The sequence below is a fragment of the Boleophthalmus pectinirostris genome, unplaced genomic scaffold, assembly GCF_026225935.1.
Source record: "Boleophthalmus pectinirostris isolate CB_2022bp ecotype Guang Dong unplaced genomic scaffold, ASM2622593v1 HiC_scaffold_4, whole genome shotgun sequence".
NCBI classification, from domain to species: domain Eukaryota; kingdom Metazoa; phylum Chordata; class Actinopteri; order Gobiiformes; family Gobiidae; genus Boleophthalmus; species Boleophthalmus pectinirostris.
Window position 1 is genome coordinate 20,883,635 of NW_026571353.1, and position 23,851 is coordinate 20,907,485.

General features: G+C 38.4%; 1 protein-coding gene across 2 annotated transcripts; it reads right to left on the reverse strand.

The window, feature by feature from the left end:
• Positions 1 to 842: 842 nt before the first annotated feature.
• msh3 (mutS homolog 3 (E. coli)) lies at positions 843 to 23,771 on the reverse strand. 2 transcript variants are annotated; one of them, XM_055161886.1, is made up of 24 exons: positions 23,377 to 23,771; positions 23,129 to 23,255; positions 22,811 to 23,040; positions 22,535 to 22,744; positions 21,303 to 21,419; positions 21,118 to 21,235; positions 20,879 to 21,018; positions 20,602 to 20,768; positions 18,503 to 18,612; positions 16,452 to 16,566; positions 16,289 to 16,373; positions 15,585 to 15,694; positions 14,677 to 14,809; positions 12,652 to 12,839; positions 12,408 to 12,576; positions 12,232 to 12,296; positions 11,831 to 11,947; positions 11,575 to 11,682; positions 10,479 to 10,593; positions 9,507 to 9,664; positions 6,550 to 6,736; positions 3,015 to 3,144; positions 2,764 to 2,929; positions 843 to 1,130 (listed from the first exon to the last, which is right to left on the reverse strand). In XM_055161886.1, exons 1-24 carry the CDS (start codon positions 23,509 to 23,511, stop codon positions 1,040 to 1,042), a joined length of 3,291 nt encoding a protein of 1,096 aa, XP_055017861.1. In that variant the 5' UTR covers positions 23,512 to 23,771; the 3' UTR covers positions 843 to 1,039. The 2 variants fall into 2 exon arrangements, with proteins under 2 accessions (XP_055017861.1, XP_055017860.1); XM_055161885.1 differs by having other exon boundaries at positions 23,117 to 23,255.
• Between the last annotated feature and the right edge of the window lie 80 nt (positions 23,772 to 23,851).

The window sequence follows — 23,851 nt, forward strand, 5'->3', positions numbered from 1 at the left end:
TCCATGTTTACAGGAATAGTCTTGAAACCTTTTCCAGAGAAACGGAACGCTCAGCGGTGCCAAGGCGCGCGCAAAAGTTGATCCATTTTCTCGCAGAAACTCATAGCAATGAATGCAGTGCGCACCACACGGACCCCATGTTGCAGCCAACAGAGTAAAACCTTTTATAAAGAAGGGTAAAGAGCCAGAGGCGTCGCCACGCGGGGAAGCCCTCAACTGGATACGGGTGCCACGAACATGCACCCAGTGGAGAACACGTCCTAATCGGCTTTCACCGGGGTTAAGTCTCGTGCGCGCACGAACACGTCACTGCTCACTCCTCAGTGATGCGCGCGCTCTCCTGGAGTGGAGAGGCGGAGCGTGTGCGCTTAGTGTCATGGATGCGAGTGCGTTTTAAGGATTCGAAGCTACCAACCCAGACAGAAATACAAATCTAAGGAGGGATTTTTCAGTTCAGAAGTTTATTTTTATTAATAGAATCTCACACATAAATAAAACCTAAGTAACGGCAATCGATGCTTAAATTAACTCGATGCAAAAATAAAGCAATTAATATGGTTCAAAGGCTGTTTGTAAAAGTAGTGTATGACCATTTTACTCCCACATTGTCAAAGTGCTGAAACTACTGGAAGAGAAGACTTTAATTTAGAATCATCCTCTTTGTCATTCTGTCTGAAATCTGAAGCATTGTGACTGGTCACAATGTGGAAAATCAGTTTCATTTAAACAGAATGTTTAAAGAATGTTGTCATCATGCTTCATTCAGAGAATACTCTTGTTCCAGATGCACCAAAATACCCCAAGCACAATGACTTGAATGAATTGGAGGTGTTGACGCAATGTTCTGTTTCATACAATTTTATTCACCAAAAATTGATCATATACAAGTTATTCATTATTTAGTCATAGTTCAGTTGATGTATGATTTTGTTGATCTACTCAGTTTTAATATAAGTACAAATACAGCAAAGCTTATAGATAACCTCTTGGTGCTTTTCTGACGTTCTTTGATGTTTAATCTTTGTCTCGAGATCTCTTCCTAGGTGGAAGAGTGGCTTAACATCTGCCACTCCATCAGCGCATTTTTATCTGAAATCTTCCATAGATCTGTAATGAGTTTCTTATTCTTCCTAGAAAACAAAACAAACAAAAAAATTAAATTATTTCTGAAGTCTCAAATAACTAAAAGTGAGCCTTGACTGAACTTACTCGTACTTAACTTCAGCTCATTGCTTGCTGTGTGCCTTTACTGTACTATGTGTGGTATCGCACACTGAACAAACATTTCATATAGGAGGATTACTCCTATATGAAATGTTTGTGGACCCAATCCCTAACAGAAATGATAAAGTTCAACATATATGGCTATGATTAAGGTTCTAGAAGTTATCATCACTGTTGGGTAAGTTACTTTAAAAATGTAATGCTTTATTTATTACTTGTTACTGTCATTTCAAAGTGATTCATTACATTACAATATTATGGCATTTAAAATGTAAGGCATTACATTACTCTTGCATTACTTTTATGCTAAGATGCTGAAATTTTGCTCTGTATATGGACTGAACCAGGACTAAACCAAAACTGAACCAGAGCTGAACCCGGACTGAACCAGGACTAAACCAGGACTAAACCAGGACTGAACCAGGACAGAACTAGGTCTAAACCGGGACTGAACCGAGGACTAAACCAGGACTAAACTAGGTCTAAAACAGGTCTAAACCAGGACTAAACCAGAACCAAACCAGGACTAATCTTGGACTAGAATTTGGAATCTAGGACCGCCCCTGAGAGAACCCTGAGCCCGTGGAACAGGGTGTCTACAAGGCGCGATTGGGTGTCACCTGCGATTCGCCCCGTGGAGCGCGGAGTTCTGTGCCCATCCTGTCACTCGCGGTTACCTTACGGTCTACGCTGCTGATTTCGCGGTGATTTTATCAAATTATTATGAAGAAAAAAGAAAAACCCACCACTTCAATCCAGGTTAAAAAAGCATTGTAATGCGCATTATTGACATTTGTACCGAGTAAAACATTAAAAAAAATTTCCCTATAATGCCATACATTACTGTGTTACAACAAAAAGCAATGCATTACAGTAATTCATTACTTTTATAACGCATTACTCTCAACACTGGTTATCATGTCAGATGTATGCAAACTATTCAAAGGTTTCAGAGTAATTATTCCTTCCTGATTCTTGCCTCAAAATTTTAATTTTTTATTTCATTTGCTTAATTGCTATGGTGTTGGAAAACCAATGCCATAGCTTAAAACACATTCATAGCTGGGAATGTCACAATAACAAATTTTTAAATGCAATATATTTCTTAAGAAAATATAGACAAACGATAATATTGCAACTAATTTATGACACGGACACAACAACCCTAAAGCAGGATTATGCCTCAAAAATTATTCTAAATTTACAATACTATAAAAAGAAATCATGAGCTGCAACAAAAAATAGCAAAAAGAAAGACTTTAGCACAGTTTGCATCTGTTACAGGTCATAGAAGTTATTCATTCTTTCTTTTAGAGCTTAAATCTAGTCAAAAATAACCAGAATTCCCAGTTGTGCAAAGAAAACGTACACATAATAAATATTTACTCCCCCCCAAAAAAATATTGTTCCAGCTTTCTATATTGAACAATAAGCCGATAGTAATTATGGCAGGCCTATTCATCATAGCTTTATAGTTTATAAAATGTAAATTTGAACTGTTATATTGGGAGAACATTAACAATAAGGTGGGAGTCATACCTTTTATTGTTCACCGTATTCTCCAGCTCCCGAGCCTTATGAGCTGCCCTGTTCAGAATGGCATCAGGAATGTTCGCCAACCGGGCCACATTCAAACCATAGCTCCGCTCGGCAGCACCTCCAGTCAGTTGATACAGGAAGGTAATGAACTCAGGGCGGACTTCATCTAGTAAAAGATCTCAACTTAGCCTCAGCACAAAGCAACTAGCCCAACAAACAAGTGAATTCAAACATTTGCAATATGTTTTTACCATCTGCACTTGCAACATCAGGATCATTTATCAGGAAAGCCATGTGGCAGTTGAAAACATGTTGAGGATACAGTTGCTCCAGTTCGCTCAGAAGAAGATAATGCGTCACAAACAATGTAAATGACTTCACCTAAAGAAAAAGGAAAATACGCTTAATATCACATTTTACTTAAAAATGCACTATGTAGCTTTTCTGTTACAGGGTCCTCCAACTGCTTGTCTTCGTGGAGATGTTATTGCTTTGGCTTGACTGTTACATAGAATGACATTACACCCTGGAAACAAGCAAGGGGCATCATCAGGCAAAGACAGATTAATGTTAAGGCCATACTGTGTAACATTCAGGCAAAGCAATAACATCTCTATGGAAACAAGATGTTGGCAGACCTGCAACCAAGAAAGTTATACAGTGCATAGTGGTGGTAAATAGTCTAAAAATCATTTTAAGTATGCTGGCTTTTACAGTTCAAGAGTACCAGACACGTTTTTAATATAGTTGAAACCTCAGGCAGGTATAATGTCTCTTATGGTCTCTTATTCTGTTTTTGAGGCACAAACACAACAGTAGCAGCTCTCTTCCTCCTGCTGCTTCTTAAATCTGTACGACCTGAGAGCTGCCCTGCGGCTCTGTAAGTGATTTCTTTACATACACAGGAAATGCACGCAAGAGCTTTCTAGTAAATCTTGAGCATTATAGATTAACTGATATATTTTTTGGAATTACTATGAACAGTATAAGTCTCTGAGGGGTAAACAATAACGTGACATCAGGTGTTCATCAAGGATCCACTGGAAATGCAGACTGAAAAAAAAGGGAAATGGTCTCAGGCACTCTGATGTTTGACTAAAAATCCTTTATTAAGTGAGGGACATACCAATGTGTTTTTAAGCAGAACTGCTTGCCCTGATGAAGACCACATAAAGGTCAAGACGCATTGGTATGAGCCTCACTTAATTAGTTGAACATCAGTGTTCTCCTTTTTTTTGCAATATACTGTTAATATTAAGTATTAACTATTTATTTAACTAAAACATAGTTAACATGTTTATAATGTTTTATAATATTTGACCATCCATATTATTTGCATTAGGCTATATCATTCGTACTGTTTTATATTATTTGGCTAACTGACAAATCAAAAATAGCACTACCACATGTACCATCCCATCAAACAAATACCTGAAACAAAGAAAACTCTTTAAATCAAAATACTTTTTTTTCTGTGAACAGTATGTATTAGATGGCAACGGTCTGCAAGTTGTTAGCAGATCAGACCAGCAGCTCAGCTCCGAAGGGCATGTGCCATGAAAGATACTTCTGAGAGAACAGCCTCCATCAGTGCTGTCCACCTCCACCGTCAGACACACAGGACACAGGGGAGGTCCCACCCACATAATGCTGTTGTGATTAAGTACTAATGGCCCATTATTTACATGACACCCCAGGGTGCCCTGACAGCCCTGTTCATGCAATTAGTATAAATAACTTTAATCAATCAGTGCCATTTATTCAGTTTAGAGTTGATAGGTGTAGAGTGTGGATATTGCAATACTGGTCCAAATGTCTAATACATTGTTCATTAAAGAAACTCTATGTAACTTTTCTGGTCAAGGATCCACTGCCTGCTTTGCCTGGAATGTTCCATAGTACATTTTATGCACACCCTTTTTTGGATAGTGTATCTAGTGTACTAATATTACTCATTACTTTATGTTCCACCAATGGCAATAAAACTTTTCAAATTCTGATTAAACGTACCTACCTCTATGCAAACAAGTGCATGACCCCACCAAGCCAAGTTACATCGGTAGAAGAGTTTTTTGAGCAATAAAAAGACCTTCAATAAAGTGAATGCAAGATATACATGTTTAAAGTCATACTGTAGGATATTTCATACAAAGCAATAACATTTTGATGGTGACAAACAGACCCTCCACAAGTTACATTGTGCACATTTATATCAACTATATTTAATGCTTTCAATGTCTCAAAAAGAAACAGAACAAATAAGGAGAAATTATGAAAAGCCCTGGTGTTTTGGCTTTTTATTGAGTGTCAATGAAGGATATAAGAGAGGAAATTAATTATCACAATTAGGTTAAAAAAAAAACAAATACTGTTTAGTTATAGAATTAATATTGGATATCCATAGGTTATGTAGGATAATAAGAATTCATCAGAATAGGCTTGGGGATTTAGAAAATCAAATAGTTTTAGAAATAAATAATTGTTATAACTGAATTTGACCTAGTTACATCATTTGTGACTTTTCCTGCGCAGTAATAAGTACCATAAGAGGCTTCTTTTAGCATCGTGGTACTGAAACAATCAGTTAGAGCTGTCAACACCAGACCAACAACTGTGCCCCTGCTCACTGCCCAGGGCCAATTACACTCACATCCCAGTCAGCTCTGGGGCTGATTCTCACTTCAAACTAACAAGGTCCTCCATGAGCCTCAGACTTTAAATGTGCAGGTTAGTCACATGCAGCTATGGATATTTTGACATTTTGACTAAGAAACTGGGTTTCTTTCATCTTTACTCCTGTGAAAAGTCTGTCAAAAGAGCACCTTACAATTACAGATTCTGACATATTTTAATGGGGAGTTGCACATGTTAACATACTTCTAGACATTTCCCCACCAGTACAATGTCAAAAGTGAGCATCAGAGCTACTACAGTGCCATGGGATGGCATAATGCATGTTTACAGAGAGAAGGTATTAGCTTGCTTCATGAAACTTTTATATTTTTAAACCTCTGAGTTTATCAGGGCCTTTAATGTTCTGCTCTCAGCTTGGCTCCTCTATATCTACATCAAGGCTGCCTGTTCGAGAGCTGTTATAAAACTTGTCTACATTCTTAACTTCCTCTCAGGTGAGTGTTGGGAACACAGAAAAGGTGTGTTACTATAACAACCAAGTCAGAGGAGGATCAGTGGTGGGCATGAAGAGGAGGAAGGATGTCCAGCAGCTTTGACTGTAAAATACAGATTTTTTTTTTTAGACTGTTTCATTAATAGCTATGGAGTTCTAATAAATCAATATTCTTATGCAATAGGTAGTTGGAAATCCTCCAAATCATGTCCTGCTCTGCTCAGTCTACATCCTTTTCACAGCTAAACCAAAACCTTGAGTATTGTCAAAAACAAAACCAAACAAAAAACTACACAGTCTGGAAAAGAATGACTCTAGAAGCAATTCGGAGCAATATGCATACATAAATTCAGCTTAATATTTATTTGCTGGAATGTATGACAGATTTTTGTTATGAAAAATCAAACACTAATCATTACCATCTGCCACAGTTAGCAGAGATCAGCCCCTGCTTGTGTTTAGGCTTTGTGTCAGCGGACAGTGACAGTGTATCATCATAGAGAGAAAACCAAAAAATGTGTCTCTGAAACAAGTAATTCTGATAACGGTTTATATTAATACGGAAACATCAGCTGTTTTGTGTTGCTATAGATAGAATTAGATAAAGCAAGATAGAAAAGTAAAGTATGAGTTATACAGACGTTGATTGGGACACTTACTTGTGTGATGAAGTATTCCAATGTGGCGTAAGCTATGGCTATCCCATCGTGTGTACTGGTGCCTCGGCCCAGCTCGTCCAGGATAACCAGTGAGCGCTCAGTGGCTCGGAAAATAATGTCAGAGGCTTCACTCAGCTCATGCATGAAAGTACTGCGGCCGCTGTAGATGTTGTCTGAGGCCCCCATTCTACAATACAGTCAGACAAATGAAAATAGAGGGAGGTTATGCTCAAGTAAATGTCAAACTTTTTATTTTATATTCTCATTTGAATTTGATTCAACTTCAGTCGTACTGGGACAATCAGGTAAGGGAATAAACTTTACATGCTCCATCCATTAAACTCAAAGGACATTCTGTGTGAGAGCTAATTCACTGAGAAATCATATTGCCTAGATAACAGAAATCATGCAATAAATAATAATAATATGGAATTTATTTTGATGAAAGGTTATGTTATAGGTTAAAAGCCAAACAAAATCAGGACCTGGACTTGTGGGACAAATGATTTATTGGTTCTGTTTTGATGACTGTTATTCAATACTTACAACAGAAATCTATGAAATGACTTCAGAATAGAGTGATAAACTAAAATTATACTGGTGAAACCGTACCCTCCTGTGCAGAAGAGACAGACATGCTATAAAGTGAATTTATGGGTAGTGGTGACACCCAAACACCCTCCAACAGGATTATTTCATGCCACTGACAGAAAATCAAAAAGTTGATCTGGGCTGTAAAAAAGAGAAATTGTAACACTACCATCTCTTAAGTTTGTGCCATTTAATCCATACTTCAGGGAAATGACAACCACATACAATCTTTTGGCAACTTTAAAGTACATACGGCAAAGTGCTTTAAAGTAATAAAAAATTGTTAATCTGTGGTACAATATAAAGGACAAAATGACTCTTGTTGTTAATGTGGAAAATTAAAAATCTTGTCTCTCTGAATCAAGTGCATTTGTGTTTTCAGTTTTCTCATTGTCCTTTGACATAGTACTTGCCAGTCAACAACAGCAGCACATGTGTAACCATGGTTATGTCACAAGCCACAAAAGGAGGGGGCATGGAGGACATGTCAGCGCATTATATTATCCAATTTATGGCATTGCAGGAGCCTATGCATGTTCGCACAGAGAGCGGTGACGACACTGGGTGAAGGTAGACAGAAGAGATTCAGGCTCTTGCACCTGTCAGCATAGAGCCAGCGCACAATAAGGGCACATGCGACAGCAAAGAGCAAAGAAGGCAAATGGAAAGGGCTGTGGAGGTTTTAAAATGGAATCCACAATTATGATTTTTTTTCATTATAATACGTACCAAATATAAAGATGCTCTTTGAATTCATATAAACAAATAGCTTATTATTCTATTAAACCTTTTTTTCCAAGTTCCATATCATGGGAATTATAATGCATTTTAAGCATGTGTTATTGATCAGCCTAGAAAAAGAAAGAAATCTCTACAGACTCCTGTTCCTACACAGCCTCCTGCTCTGGGTGGTTACACCAAGAACACGCTGTCAACAATTTTAAAATTAGGCTTAACCCATTAGTTATGCACAAAAACCTTTAAAAAGCCTTCATTACATTTGGACCAGACAACAAGTGCCAGACAACACAAATATGACTATAGTGTCATGTTTGTTACAAAATATGACATAAGTTTATGTAAGGCATTAGCAGTATACTCACTGTTGGAGTCGATTAAAGGTTCTTTTCAAAACAGTTTTACATTGAACAGTTTCCCTTAGCAGTTTCCATAACGACCGTGAAGAGATGCAAGAATGCGCGCTAAAACCTTCAGGTCTCAATAGTGATAGAAAAACATTTTATAAGTGGCCTACCAGGAAATGCATACAAGCTCCAACTAAGCTACATGAGCTGCAGATACCATATTTAACAGATGAAACTTGGAGTGAATGCATCTCACAGACGATTCATTTGGGCATCATAAGCAATCATATGAATCAGTTTAGACAGGATATCCCATTAGACACCTACGCACCATCTCATTATTTCAAACATAAATTCTGCTCAGTTCACTCGCTCATTCTGTCCAAGACTTTATCAAATACACATTACTGAAAATTCTCAGTGGAAATACAATTTTAACGCTGCTATAGCCAATTTAATTTTGCAGAAACAATTAAAGTAATTCACAGAGAGGATGGAAAAACACATGGATGTTGTAAAATATTATAAATAAATAAAATATATATATATATATACATATATATATACATACATACATACATATATATATAGTATATATTATAGATATAGATATATAGATATAGATATTCCACAACAATTACTTCTTTTTATTAAACCTTGGACAAAGGGGCATTTATGTCCACCCACTGTCTCCCAGTGGGTTCATGTTTCAGAACTTGCTTAGACCACAAAAAGACCATTCTACATCTGCAACTCATTAAGACTAATCACACTGTACACTGTTGGGTTTCAGATGATTCAAAGGAGGATTCATTTGAGATGGTTCGTTTAAATGTCTATTGTATTTTAACACTGTGTGAGATGTGTATTTGCTTTTTTCATTTTAGTTTTTATATTAATGTAATATAATTTTTAATATTAATATTTCAATCATTCCATTTGTTGATTTAGTTACAATTTAAGTGGTTTTCCTGTTTTTTATTACATTAATATCGAATGGGACACTACTTGTGTGGCAACAGTAGTTATTCATGCGGTTTATGGGATGGGGTCTTGCACCTTTTTATTACACTCTACATCATCACTATGGAGCTTAAACTAATTTTGTGTTTTTTTTAAGATAAAGAAAGTACTGAATGTTAATATTGGCTGCATACATAACCTTTTATTTACTGTGCAGCACTGCTGTATGTTTAGTTGATTTGAAATATTAATTTCTAGATGTGGTTGAGTGGATGAATAAACATGAAACATGTAATGGTAAGGTTGGTATGAATTCACCTGGTGTAAATACCATCCAGTAGACCCAGACGGGCTTCAGTGGCTGGGACATAGGAACCCATTTGAGCCATGATGCAGATGAGAGCCACCTGTCGGATGTAGGAGCTCTTCCCTCCCATGTTAGGACCAGTGATTACCATGGCTCTCCTACTATCAATCTGGAGATGGAAGAGACAGAAAAAGTGTGTACATTTACAGCCCATAAGCATCAGATAAAGGAGTAATCAGATAACCAAATTAGATCTGAAACAACTCAAAGCACATTTATATTTGTATTACTATATTTTTATATTTTATCTTTACTTTTACATATATGTTAAGATAATTATGCTTTATTTGACAACAAGTCTCTTGTTATTTTTTCTAGTTATCTTGAATTTACTTATTTATTACCATTTATATTTTTGCTCTTTGTTATTATAATATATTGCGATGTGTTGGGTGCTCTATCCAAGTATTTTCCTTTGTGGTTCAATAAAATTTGTCTAAATCTAAGTCTAAAATTTATTCTTGAAGTAAATAAATCCAATGTAAAAGATTGAAACTCCAAAAATCAGATAATAATCATATTTGGGTGAGCATGGAACCAAAGCCGGTGACAGACTGAGGGCAAATGGGGAGAAACACCAGAATATATATTTGCAGCCTGTCCTGCACCTCTGAGGCAGTGGGTGGACTGAAAATATCTCTTTTCTCATGTGCCTTTATGCAAGAACAACCTACACCCACTTCCATCACTGAGCAGGAGAGTACATCAAGTTGTGCAGAGAGAATAAAAAAGAATGTTGTGGATGTCTATACAAAAAGAAGCATTGTTTTTTACCATGTTATGATGGATTCTCCCTCAAAAGTATAAATTGTCGTCTTTAAAGTTTCCTATATTTTTACGTGTCTAGAGGCACAAAACTGCAAATTACCCATATAAATATGTGTCTGTGTTCTATATGCTTAAAGCGTAGTATTGTTCTGTACCTGTAGTTCTGTGTCATTGGGCACATACTGGCTTTGCTCTCCCATTAGAAGATCTATGATGGGATGTCTACCATTTCGAATCATAATCAACTGGTCACTGCTATTCACTACAGGCCTGTTTTTAAAAAAAAAAAAAAAAAAAGGGGGGGGGGGTCAGCAAAATGTTATAATGCATACAATACATACCCTGAACAGTTTAATAAATAGCAAAAATACATTATAAAAAGATGTACATAAAGTGTTCTCCAAACATAACAAGTTGAGTTATAATAATGTGCAGTATAGTATATTAGACAGAATTTCACTGTCAAACGAGAAAGTATTAAAAATGTAAACAATGAATGCATTTGTGTGTAAATGCCAAGGTTCTGTGTGTGGTGGGTATTCAGCACATTGTGAGTACTAAAATCTGTACACACACTCAATTCAAGGCAATCTGCCTCTTTAATGGGGACAAAAATCAAGACATATCTAGACATAATTTCTTTATTAAACTAATAACATTTTTAAATCAAGTATGTTTATAGTGAGAATCAGTCTCTAATTGTAGGTTAATGCATTGTCCTTAAGATGGATGGAAACCCATTGTGTGTGTTTGATTGTGTGTGTGTGTGTAAGATGTTGGCATTGTATTTGAACACACTGCAGAGCTGGTGCATTCTCCCACACGCAGCCGGTCTGAGACGACAGGACATGACACAGGACGCCCGCCCACACACACGCACACACGCGCACACACACACAAGCACACAAGCACGCACGCACGCACACACACACACACACACACACACAGCACACAAGCACACAAGCACACAAGCACGCACGCACGCACACACACACACACACACACGCACGCATACACACGCACGCTGCTTGCCTAACCTTAACCAAAATTTTTACCTTAATCACTTTTAACCCATATCATAAATTTAAACCATGTTGTTGATCTAATGATAACAGACTTATGTCATGTGGACCTGATTTTTGACAGGCAGGTCCACATAAACTTAGTGTGTATACTGATTTTTGAACAATGAGAGAAATACCCTGCCACACGTACCCTCCAAAATGTATGGTCATTGCACAAGAACTTCACCTGCAATAGTCCCCTTGCTTAGCCACCTCAGCCAATGAAAAGAGACAGTCCATGGTTGCTAGGTGACTAATAGCTCTTTTTATAGTGTGATAGTGCTCCCCAAACTGACTGAGGAAAGAAGAAAAAGTCTAAATTAAGATGGGTACTACAATACATTCAGAGGAGGCTTAAATTAACAAAAATTGCGAGAGAATTTTGCAAGACACAAAAACATTTTCACAATTTTTTTATGCCAGAGTGTGAATGTGTATCATACTCCAAGAATCGGATCCACTCCCTCTGGCAGTCTAGCTGCAGCTGTTCCCTGAGCTGTTGTAGCTTCTTATAATGCTCCACTAGGAAAGGGGAGTGATATCTGACCATTGTCTTGGTGCTGTCAGGAAAACATAAATAGTAATATTTTAACAGTAAGAGGTTTGATAAGAAATGTTAAATGTGTCCTTTAAAAGGAATAATTCACTGTATGGCATTAAATGTATCTATCTTCCATTATTCAAGTACAAAGTTTTTATTGCAGAAAAAAAAAATGCATTTTTACACTGAGCTCCACAGCTGACCAAGGAAGGCAGACCTTCTGTCAGAAAGGTTACATTGTGCACTTTATGTTTTGTTCTAATTAGCATTTACTGTTCACACAGGTAAGAACAATGGGCTTACCTGCTAACAATTGTCCAGTCAGTGGGTATTGTGGAAACTTGAGAATTCCTCACTTCAATTAGAAACTGAAAATAAAATAAACATTGGAAAATGGTGTGAACAAAGCATTGGACTCCTAAGCAATGGACTGCAGTTATATGTCAAAAACAGTCACTTAAGTAAAATACATCTCTTACCTCTTGCCCTGACACAGTCTTATAGCTGAGAGAAGGGTTCTTTAGCAACATTCGGACTTCGTAAATGTGTTCTTGGATCTCGCTGAACACTGCCTGAATCTGTTCTTTCCTGTCCTGAAGCACAGGGAAACCTGACAAATCTGAGAACAACTCAGTTTTGTTTCCTGATCTGAAAAAAATATTTTGATTCAAGTAATTTAAATTTCCTTCAAGCTATTCAAAGTTATTTTAACAGCAGTCTTACTTTGCAGCATTTTCGTTGAGCACCTTGATAACACCATGAGCAGGTGCCAGCAGTTCAGGAGTGTTGAATAGAAGGCTCTGCAGCAAAGGGGAAGTGACCTGGGACTGGGCAGCTGGTAACAGGGCCTCCAGTCTGTATCCCACATTAGACAGTGCACTGGTGACAAGGTAAAACTCCTGTGTGGAGCACTTAACAAACAAGGCAAAGACTGATCATTAAATACAGAATTTATTTTAACATCACAGCTGTTGATGCACCTATTTAGCCTTCCAGTCACAATAATCTGTCCCGCACCGATTTGAACCATTTGCAGAACTAATCCCTGCATCAGAGCTGTTCCCTTTTTATTGATATTTTGTAGATTAGAACACCATCACTGTCACCAGAATTACAACTTCAGGGTCAATACAAAGGATGAATGTTACACACTGCAGGTCATTTGTAAGTTTATGACCAGTCAATACCTTAAAATTGTACAGCAAAAGCTAACTTGGGGGTTATATTATACTGCTTTCACTGATGCCACGCTATTGGACTGCATCATGAAAGGTTAATGAGGACAGTGCAGACATGCTTTATGGTAACTGTAGATTAGAAGACTGTGTCCAGCCACTGAGATGCTCTTTTATGAATCCAGATAGACCATTGCAGACCTCCCGACCATTATATCAATACAGCCTCCAAAACACAGACCATTACACAGATCAGTTTCACCACAGACAAGGAAATGATAATTTAGCCCTACATATGTGTGTTTGGTGGCATTTGAGGATTGTATATTTGAACATAAATATGAGATGAAACATGAAACAAGAGTTCATGCACCTGTCTGAGCACTGCTGAAAAACCACAGAGCCCGGTGACATTTTGAACATGGCTCCAGAGGGAAATGAGATTGTGTCAGACAATCAGGTAAGTGCTATGGAGGTGACTGCTCCCTGTTGTTAATCAAGGAGCACACAAAAAGCATAGTGACAAATGGTATGCTTTCATCTTGGTTTGTGTTTTGGTCGTCAAATGCCCCCTTCTGTCATTTGTTAATGTTCTTTTTGATCTTTATCTAGATTGCAGTATTATTTAATCAGCCTCTTTGTAGCTTTTCTTGTTGTAAATTTGTTGAAAGATCAATACCCACACACAAATCAGGAAAAAAAAATATAGAAACTCATTTGAACTAGGATAGTGAGAAAAAAAAATCTGAAATAGTTTAATAAGTACAAAGTAAAGTATACTAGTATAAAGACCATGGTCCAGGGATTATTTTGTTAGATTTTTATTTTTTTTATTAGACCAAGAAAAAAAATATAGTATAAGACCACATGATAAATGGTTCTCACATCTACCTATTCTACAAGAGTCCAGATAAAACACTCGATCCTTCCAAGGTTCCAAGGCCAGGTCCTCCTTTGGCCTTGTGTCATTTAAATTTGTTGCTAACCATAAACTGGGCTCAAATCTCACCCAGACTTTTTGATTTTAAATGTAAACTAGACATGGGTGTGCTAACGTTATGAATAAATACTGAATTTGTTTTTAATGTTTTACCTTGTAAAATAAAGGTTACGCAAATAAATAAATAAATACATAAAATATTGATAAAATATAATAAAAGAAAATACTATTATTTTGCGTTGGACATCACAATCATTGTTTTTGACTGTGTAAATGATTGTCATATCAGAAAACAATTATTTTTAAAACACAAAAAGGTGTGTAAAGGTTTTACATTACACAGAGTTGACTCTTGTGAGCTGTAAGACATGTTAGATTATTGTTTTCAAACATTTCACACTAAGTCTAAGCTAAAATGCATCACCAGTTCCTTGTGTAAATTGAACTACATCATTGCTACAGTAGTTCTAAAAATGAAATTGCTCGAAGGAGGACCAAAAAGTAGATAAATTGACATTAGAACTATAGAGGACCTTGCAAACCACTGTAAGGAGCTTGCGCACCACGAAACTGTGTGTCCATTGACAAGGGCTTAAAAATGTATTAATCACTGTCTGATTAGTCACACCCTACCTTTCTGTGATATATGCTGCAAATGCCTCGCTCCACATCAGGTAAATGCCACAGCAGTGATTTAAGAGATGTTAACGTGACAGAGTCTGACTCCAAGAGCTCCTGCACGGCATCCAGTCTGTCTGAGATGGACCTGAGATTAAAAAAGTAATTAATGGACATTTTAAAATCCTATGTCATCAGAATGTTGAAATTTCTGGAATGGAAGCAAAACAAAGCAGACATAATGCATTTTCAATGTTAAACAGTTTGAAAAGCCAATTGTTTTATGGCACTATAGCAAAAAATAAACAGCAATTTTGAATTTCCATGACACACAAGTTAATTTGCTTCTCTGTAAAGACGGATGAAGAAATACAGATTTCTAATAGTATCTATAGATGAAGTAACAAACTGGAGAGGGGTATTTCCTTTGTCAAAAATGCTTAGTGTCCATCATAATCTCTTCTTGAATTAACAAATAACATAAAACGCAATTGTAAATGTTTGTAAATGTTTTTAAACTCTCATATCACTCACTTGTGTCTAAGTGGTTTTCATGTGCCAAATTTCCCTGGATTTTTCATATTTTGTGATATTCTGGGATTAATCCGGGTTTCCCCATTGAAATCACATTATGTTCCACTTCTCTTTTGCTTCAAGATGCCTCTATTCCAGAATTTAGAATTTATTTATTTATTTTTACAATTTTTTTTAAAAGGGTCTAATCACCCATAGAAATGGTCAGGTTCCACATTTGTGCATTTACGTTTTAGATATTTCATAGTAAAATACAATGTAATCAACAGAGAAATCTGGCTCTTCACATCCACACAATGTAGAATATGAAACCAATCAAAGCTGTATTAGATCATTCAGTACACAGATTTTACAGGTATTCAGGGAGCTCTGGAGACTTGTATACTCACTGTGGGTCCATAAGCGGCTGGCTCACCCACTTCCTCATTAATCTTCGCCCAAACGCAGTGTGAGTGTGGTCCAGCACCCACAGCAGACTGCCCTTCACCAACCCATCTGTCTGCATTCAATACAGGCACTCATTTCAACATGCAGCTCTTATGTATGAATACTTTGTGATTTTCTTTTCTAATCAAAGGCATTTAAAGGTGTACTATGTAACTTTTCTGAGCCACCTGCTTGTGTTAGTTAGAGATTGCATTGCCTGGAATATCCTATTGAAAAATGTTAAATTTATCCACACTCTTTATTTAAAGAATTTCCACTGCTAAAAAAAAAAAAAGATACCTTGACTAAATAATGTATTCTTGCTGTGATTGTGGATGTCTCACCACAAATCACCACCACACCACTACAGATTAAACTTGGCCTAGAGGTGTCACCTGAATGTCTCTTTTCAAGTTGAATGTCATAGTAAGGTACATTCTCAGGAAAAAAAAACATCTCCTCAAAGACCAGCAGATGACAAACCATCCACTAGAAAAGTTATATAGGGCAACTTCAAGGCTCTAATATAGTGACAGAATTTATACATCACACCAAAAACGTTCTATTCTCTGACCATATAGTACTATGTAATCATGTATGGGTTAAATAAATACATGAAAAGGATACACATACATACATTTCCCTATGGGGACAACATAACTTTTACCTGGTTTCTTAGGATTTCCAGGTTCTTAAGGGTGGCAGCACCAAGTGTCATAGTTTCTGATCCACTGAGTAGATGCTGAAAATGACTGGAACAGTAAAGAAACACATCAGTGGTGGTGAATACTGTGAACTGCAGGTGGTAAGACTTGTTTGTTTGAAAATACCATTCACTTCCAAGAACTCTCTCCAGTTTGAATTCTTTGAGGAATTGGATGAGAGGCCCCAGACAGCAGATAACTGGGCTCTCTAAGGATGCTACACTTGAAAGAGAGTGAGAGTCTGGAAAAAGCAAACAAACTACTAGTCCACTGCAAAAAAATATCATGAAAAAGTTTGACAATTTCGTTGTCAAACCCTTATCAAACTCATATATTATATAGACACATGACAAATGAGTTAAATATTTCTAGAGTTTATTTCTTAAATTCTTATGATTATAGCTTAGAGATAATGAAAAAACAAAATTCTATGTCTCAGAAAATTAGAATATTACAAGTTCTGAAAAGTTTGTTCATTTCTATGCACTCAATACTTGGTTGGGCTTCCTTGGTTGGCATGCATTATTGTACCAATGCCCCATGGCATGGAGGCAATCACCCTGTGGCACTGCTCAGGTGTAATAGAAGTAGAAGAAGCAAAAGATAGCGGCCTTCAGATAATCTGCACTGCTGGGTCTGGTGTCTCTCATTTTCCTTGTGACTATAACCCAGAGATTCTATGGGGTTCAAGTCAGGTGAGTTTGCAGGCCAATCCAGCACAGTAACACCATGGTCAATGAGCCATCTTTTGGTACCTTTGGCTGTGTGGACAGGTGCCAAGTCCTGCTGGAAAAGGAAATTGGCATCTACATAAAGATTGCGAGCAGAATCAGGCAAGAAGTGCTCTAAAATGTCCTGGTGGATGGCTACGTTGACTGTTGATTTCAGAAAACACAGTGGACCTACACCAGCAGATGACATGGCAGCCCAAATCATCACTCACTGTGGAAACCTCACACTGGACTTCAAGCAACATGGATTGCCTTTCCACTCTTTCTCTAGACTCTGTGACCTTGATTTTCAAAAGATATGCAAAATTTGCTTTAATCTGAAAAGAGGATTTTGGACCACTGAGCAACAGTCCAGTTTTTTTCTCCATTGCCCAGGTAAGACTCTTCTGACATTGTCTCATGTCCTGTATAGGCTTTGTTGGTGCCTAGTGGCTCTAGATGTGCTGACTCCAGCCTCAGTCTACTCTTTTTGAAACTCCCCTGAAATTCTTGAGTTGATTTTCCTTGACAGTCCTCTCAGTTCCTTTGACTGGTGCACCTTTTCTTTTCCACTCAAGTTTTTACAAATATGCTTGGATACAGCACTCTGTGAACAGCCAGCTTCTTTAGCAATGACCTTTTGTGGATTACCTTGTGGAAGGTGTCTGTGAGTGGCTTCAGGACATCTGTCCAGTCAGCAGCCTTCTCCGTGATTGTGTGGCCCACTGATCCACACTTGAGAGACCATTAAAGGCTCAGGAAACCTTTGCAGGTGCTTTGAGCTAATGAGCTGATTAAGGTGTGACACTATGACTTTCCAATATTCATCTTTTTCACACTATTGTTATGTTCTGAGGCAGAGAATTTTGGTTTCTCATTATCAGTAAGCCAGAATCATACAAATTTGAGAAATAACTCTTATTTCACTTTATGAGTCTATATAATATATGGGTTTGACTTTCTGAAACGAGTGACAAAAATATTCATGATATTCAAATTTTTTGAAATTAGTAATAGAAGTTACATTTCATACCGACAGAACACAGGGCACACTTGGATAGCCAGAGTGGTTTAAAATAAAGTATTAAATTGAAGATATGTGTTTCAAAGTAAAAATATATACATACGGCAAACTAAAATAATAAAAAAATAGTGACTCAAATTACATTTCAGTGGGATTAAATAAATTTGTCAGTCTTGGAAGGGAAACTGGTTAATTCAAAAATCTAAAAAAAAAAAACACCACATTTTTGTTTGTTGAAAAATGCATAAAAAATGTTTTTTATTACTATTGTTAGATCCAAATATAGTATTGAGAATTGAGCATTTTCCTTAATATCAGAATAGTGTTGTGAAATGTTAGTATTTTTTTTGTTACAGCCCCATAAATTGCATAGGTGTATTTATATATTTTGCATTTGCTAAGGTATTTCTGTAAAGAATTTGAAGTTGTACGGTACACCACACCTTTGTCCTGGCTCTGGGTATAGAACTTGGTGACTGTGTTCATTGCAGTGGTGAACTCAAACTGAGCACTGTCTCTGGTCTCAAGTCGCGCTCGGTCATCAGCGTGGGGGCTAAGGGACAGGACAGGAGTAAAAAGGATATGTTAATGTATTATCTATGCACACAAAATGTACACTTTATGGTTTCCCTTCTTGTCCCTATCTCTCACTCACATCTCTCAAACTCCATTCATTCGCCCATTCACGCGTTGCCATACTGCTTTCAAGGCTGTGCTTTGTCTGCTCTCTTGTTACCAAGGCAACTATTGCAAACACATGGTTTTGGTTTCATTCTTCTCCTCACTCACGTGCACTCACGTGCACACACATGCACGCACACACACGCACACACACAGAGACAGACACAGACAGACACACACACACACACACACAGCATATCATACACCCAAAAGGTTTCTTCACAGTCAGATGAGGAAATCAAGCGCAAAGATTATATAAAAAAGATCAATTGACTATGTGTTGGGCCAGCAGTGCAACTACTATCATTAATCATTTAAATGGTCAATTTAAACACATTATGAGCTACTCAAGAGCTTTCCATTATGTACTGATCAATATACCAGGATATATGGAAGGGAAGCATTTATATAACATGGCAAGTGAAAAAAGAGAACCTTGGGTCATATCTGAATGGCACAAAACCATTAAAGTTATATTAATACATATATGGATGATTTTTACACTACTCACTGTTAAACACTAATAATTAACAAAATGCTGAGTAAATGTGTTACTTACTTAATTAACTCTGAAAACCACTTTCTGATAAGGAAATAAAGCATTATGTGTGATTGTGTGTAATTAAAATAATCAGTTAGAATGACAAAAGATCAAAAATTAAACCTGAGCAGAACCAAAACACTTGGTATGTGATGCTGCAGGCTGTCTATAATTTTTTAGATGAATAAAAATGAAAAAGTACAAAAGTGATTATAACATATTGACTTGAAATCTTCAACACACTTGTGTTCCCATTGTTAGGAGGAAAATGGCCACGGTGGCACCTTTTTACAACATGCCACTATGGGACTCATTACCCATGTCTCTGGAGGCACACATGCACTGCGTTGCTAGGGGTCCATCTCATCAGACCACTCTAGAGACACACAGACTGCATAACCCACATCAGTAGAAGCAAAAAATCTGCTGATTTATATGTTAACCCATGTGTCACTGAGTGGCTAATACATGTAAACAAAGCCCTGCACAGACCCAAGAGTGTTTCAAGGCCATCAGTCACCGTTTTACATCAACAAAATCTCTGTGGAGATGAGTAATATCAATAATGTCACAAATAAACTGGAGTTTATTGCTTGAGTTGCTAAATACAAAACTCCATGAACTAGTAAAAAGGGACTTTGGTGAAAGATAAGAGTGAAAACAGAAAGAATTACAGGCACACATTTTGTTCATCTATGTAATCCATCTCTCCCCTTTGGCATAAAAAATCACAGCCCTCTCCCACAGTAACCAGCCCCACTGGGGTGAACATGCTGTGTAGGAGTGAAGATGCTTAATGGGAGACAACAGATTTCAGGAATGCAAGTGCAGCATCCCCATCACTGAGCTGTTAATTAGATTAAGCAAATGCTGTGATTCATCATCTTTTGTGAATGGAAAGACGTGAAACATGAAAGAGCAAGGCCTCTCTCATTCACCATGAATGCAGATGGTTGCCATGACGCTCACCATTATTATTAATATCTCTTTCAAGCAAAAGCAGTAAGCAGTCTTTCTCCTAAAATGTGAAATACAGGTGAAACCCAATTGGGCCCATGTATATCCCTGTGAAGCTGTGAAGTGAATAAAAGTAAAAGAGAGAGACAAAAAAAGAGAAGACACTGACCACAAATTGGCCATAGGGCACAACCGGGAAGCTAATTTACACATCCTTAGTTGAATTTAATGTCAATACAAGTTTAACAAGAATGTTTTGTCAGTAATTCAAAATCTATGCTCTGATTATTCATAAAAAATGTCAACACATTTGAATAAGTATATGTGGAAATACTGACACCTACAGGCCTGACAGAGCATTACCTGGCAGTTGTGATGCTGTGGAGTAGTTTGAGTGTGAGCTCTGATAGGTCAGAAGACACCAGGATCTCCACAGGATTTATCTTCAGGATTCTGGCCTCCAGCTCAGAACGAGACGAACTGTCAGAAAAACTGTCCAGGAACACGTCCCCGGTGCTGGGCTGCACAGCCTGAAAGCTCACACATACAGTGTAAGCACATTCATATTCAGGCACATTCAGGCATTTTAATTTTGAGTATTTCATTATTACATTCAACAAACTATAATGCTTAGACTCACCACAAGGCCAACAGTAAGCTGCTTGTGTTGTTTGTCCCAGTTTTCACTGATGCAGAGTAAGAAGCTGTGAGGAGGGTCCATGCTAGGCCCATCACTACATACTTCAGGTATGTCTTCAATCTTACACACAGGGTTCACATCTTTAAAGAAAAGGTGTGATTTGTATTAGGTTTGACAAACTATTTTGCACCTGGTATTAGCTAATTTAGAATTAAAACAGAGATACATGTAAAAGGTACCTTCTCCAACTAAAGTGGACTTTGTGTAAAGAGCTGTTAGTTCTCGAGTGAACAGAGCATTTTTATTGGCTCCTGAAGCTTTGATCGCAGACGTCTCTGTTTGTTTCACTACACCAACCTAAAGAAGAAAACAAGATTTATAAGAATGCTGAGAAACCCAAACGTTTTAGCATAGAAAACACTACCTTGTGCCCGTGTGCCACAAGGCGTCTGACATGAACAAAAAGGCGATGTGTAGGGATGCAGCATGTCATAAAATTATGATCAGAATAGCAGCTGACACTGAGAATCTTTGCAGCAATCTGTAAAGAGATATTTTTTACAAACCAGTTTTTAATGCACTTTATTTAAATCAAATCACTATAATAAAATTGTGATCAAATGCAAATGTTTACTAGAAAAAAGAATTATGAAAATGCAGTCTAATAATGATCAGAAGCCCTATATGATGATGTCCACTCAGAGGCCAGCGACGTTGCCCGGATTGGCGTCACCGGGGCCTCACCCTGGAGCCCTGGGCCCGGCCGGGCTTAGCCCAAAGGAGCGACGTGGGGCCGTCCTCATGTGGGCCCACCACCCGCGGGAGGATTCATATGGGGCCGGTGCAGAGAGATCTGGGCAGCAGTCGACAGCGGGGGCCTCGGCGACCGGATCTCCGGACATGGAGACTAGCTCTGGGGACATGGAATGTCACCTCGCTGAGGGGGAAGGAGCCTGAGCTTGTGCTGGAGTTTGAGCGTTACCGACTAGATATAGTTGGCCTCACCTCCACGCACAGTTTGGGCTCTGGAACCCAACTCCTTGAGAGGGGCTGGACTCTCCATTTCTCTGGCATTGGCCACAGGGAGCGGCGGCGGGCTGGTGTAGGCCTGCTCATTGCCCCACAGCTCAGCTGCTGTGTGTTGGAGTTCACCCCGGTGAACGAGAGGGTCGCGTCCCTGCGCCTTCGGGTCGGGGACAGGTCTCTCACTGTGGTGTCGGCCTACGGGCCGAACAGCAGTGCTGAGTACAAGGGACTATGTCTCTCGGCTGGCCTGGGAATGCCTCGGGGTTCCCCCGGAGGAGCTGGAGGACGTGTCTGGGGTGAAGGAAGTCTGGGAGTCCCGGCTTAGGCTGCTGCCCCCGCGACCCGGCCCCGGATAAGCGGACAAAAATGGATGGATGGACAGTCTAATAATGCATTACACTTATATAGAACTTTTCCAGACGCTCAAAGTAGCTTTGCAATTCGGTGCATAATTCATTCATTCCATACTGGTGGTGGCAAAGTACTCTGGTAACCATAGCTGCCCTGGGGCAGACTGATGGATGAATGATGATGAATCTGTGCCACTGGTCCCAACGACCACCACACTCACTCACAACTGTTTACAAAATACTGTGCTTTGATTAGGAGTTATGACTGCAAAAGACTTGCCTCTGCATCCTCTCCAAAGAATCTGTACTTGTATCCACACTCGATAGCTAACAGGACATCTTGGTGACGCAGCTTCAGGTCAATCACCTGCTGCTCCAGTGGGGTGTACACACTCTTTGAGCACCTGGGCGGTGATGTTCTGTCTGCCAGAAGGCAAGGCTCTCTACTTTTTCTCTCAACTCCTGGACTGGCAAACTGAGAGAAAGAGGACTACAACACAAACACAATACACACTGTTACCCACCACATCTATCTTCTGTAACAGTTACTCCTTACCAGCACAAGGCTTGTCTTATAGTCTTCCTCTGCCTTGTTTTTTTCAGTTTCTACTTTCTCCATTTCATTGCCTTGTTTTGATCCTGACAGTTGAAATTCACAAATGCCAGCTCCGGTTCCATCCTTCTGTATAGCAATATGTGCATCATCATCTTTGCAGGCAAAACCTCTTAGTTTTTCCAAGGTGGATGTGCATAAGCCCCCATCAATGGTTGATAGAAAATGACCATCTAAAACAGACATACTCTCAAAATGACAAAATTTCTCTCCATCTATTCAGATAAAACTTCACATAAGTTAACCTACTGTGCACTGCACCTGCATTGTTCCTAGTAGATTCTTTCTCCTCTTCCTGCTTTCTGAGGGGGAGTTTGAACCGTTTTGATGGACCACATCCAGGACCGTTATTATTACTATCAAACTTGCTGGTAGAAGTGCGTTTGTGCTGCAGGACAGAACACATAATTATGGCTATGGTCATGACATGCATACAGGCTTACTGCCAAAGACTGTCCATGGTTACTACACAGTACAGTACATGCAATGTGGATCAGTGGTCTACACACCTTGTTTTTAAAGGCCAGTGGGTTGGATGCATTTTGTTTATCCTTGCACTCAGTGGTTGTAGCACTGCTTGGTGGTTCAAAATAAGCGCTGATCGTGCTCTGAGCGGTGCATGACTTTTTCACACACTTTCGCATGTTTTATTCGACCCATTTACAGAAATATACCGAATTAGGTATAGCTCTACAGCCACGGTTTTGCAGCTGCAGAATGTGTAGTAAAAGAAGCTGAAAAGCTTGCCTGAAAGAACACCGGCGACGTGTGCGTCCTCCTACAGCGTAGTGACGTAATCCTTTGTCAGTCGTGCGCTCTATCGCCATCTTCAGCATCGGTGCATAATGCTCATAATGCCCCTGCCAAACACAACTGTCACTGATCCTCCTCAATATCTTGGGAAAATAAAGTCTTCAAGAACCAGTTTGTTTAAAAAATAAATAAATAAATAATAATAATAATAATAAAATAATAATGTAATAT

Coding starts and splice junctions, on each gene's coding strand:
- msh3 (XM_055161885.1), bottom strand. CDS start 23,511: ATGCGAAAGTGTGTGAAAAAGTCATGCACCGCTCAGAGCACGATCAGC. Junction 20,769..20,878: donor AGCTTACTGTTGGCCTTGTG/GTGAGTCTAAGC, acceptor GTGAGCTTTCAG/GCTGTGCAGCCCAGCACCGG. Junction 1,131..2,763: donor AATACGGTGAACAATAAAAG/GTATGACTCCCA, acceptor TTTGTTTTCTAG/GAAGAATAAGAAACTCATTA.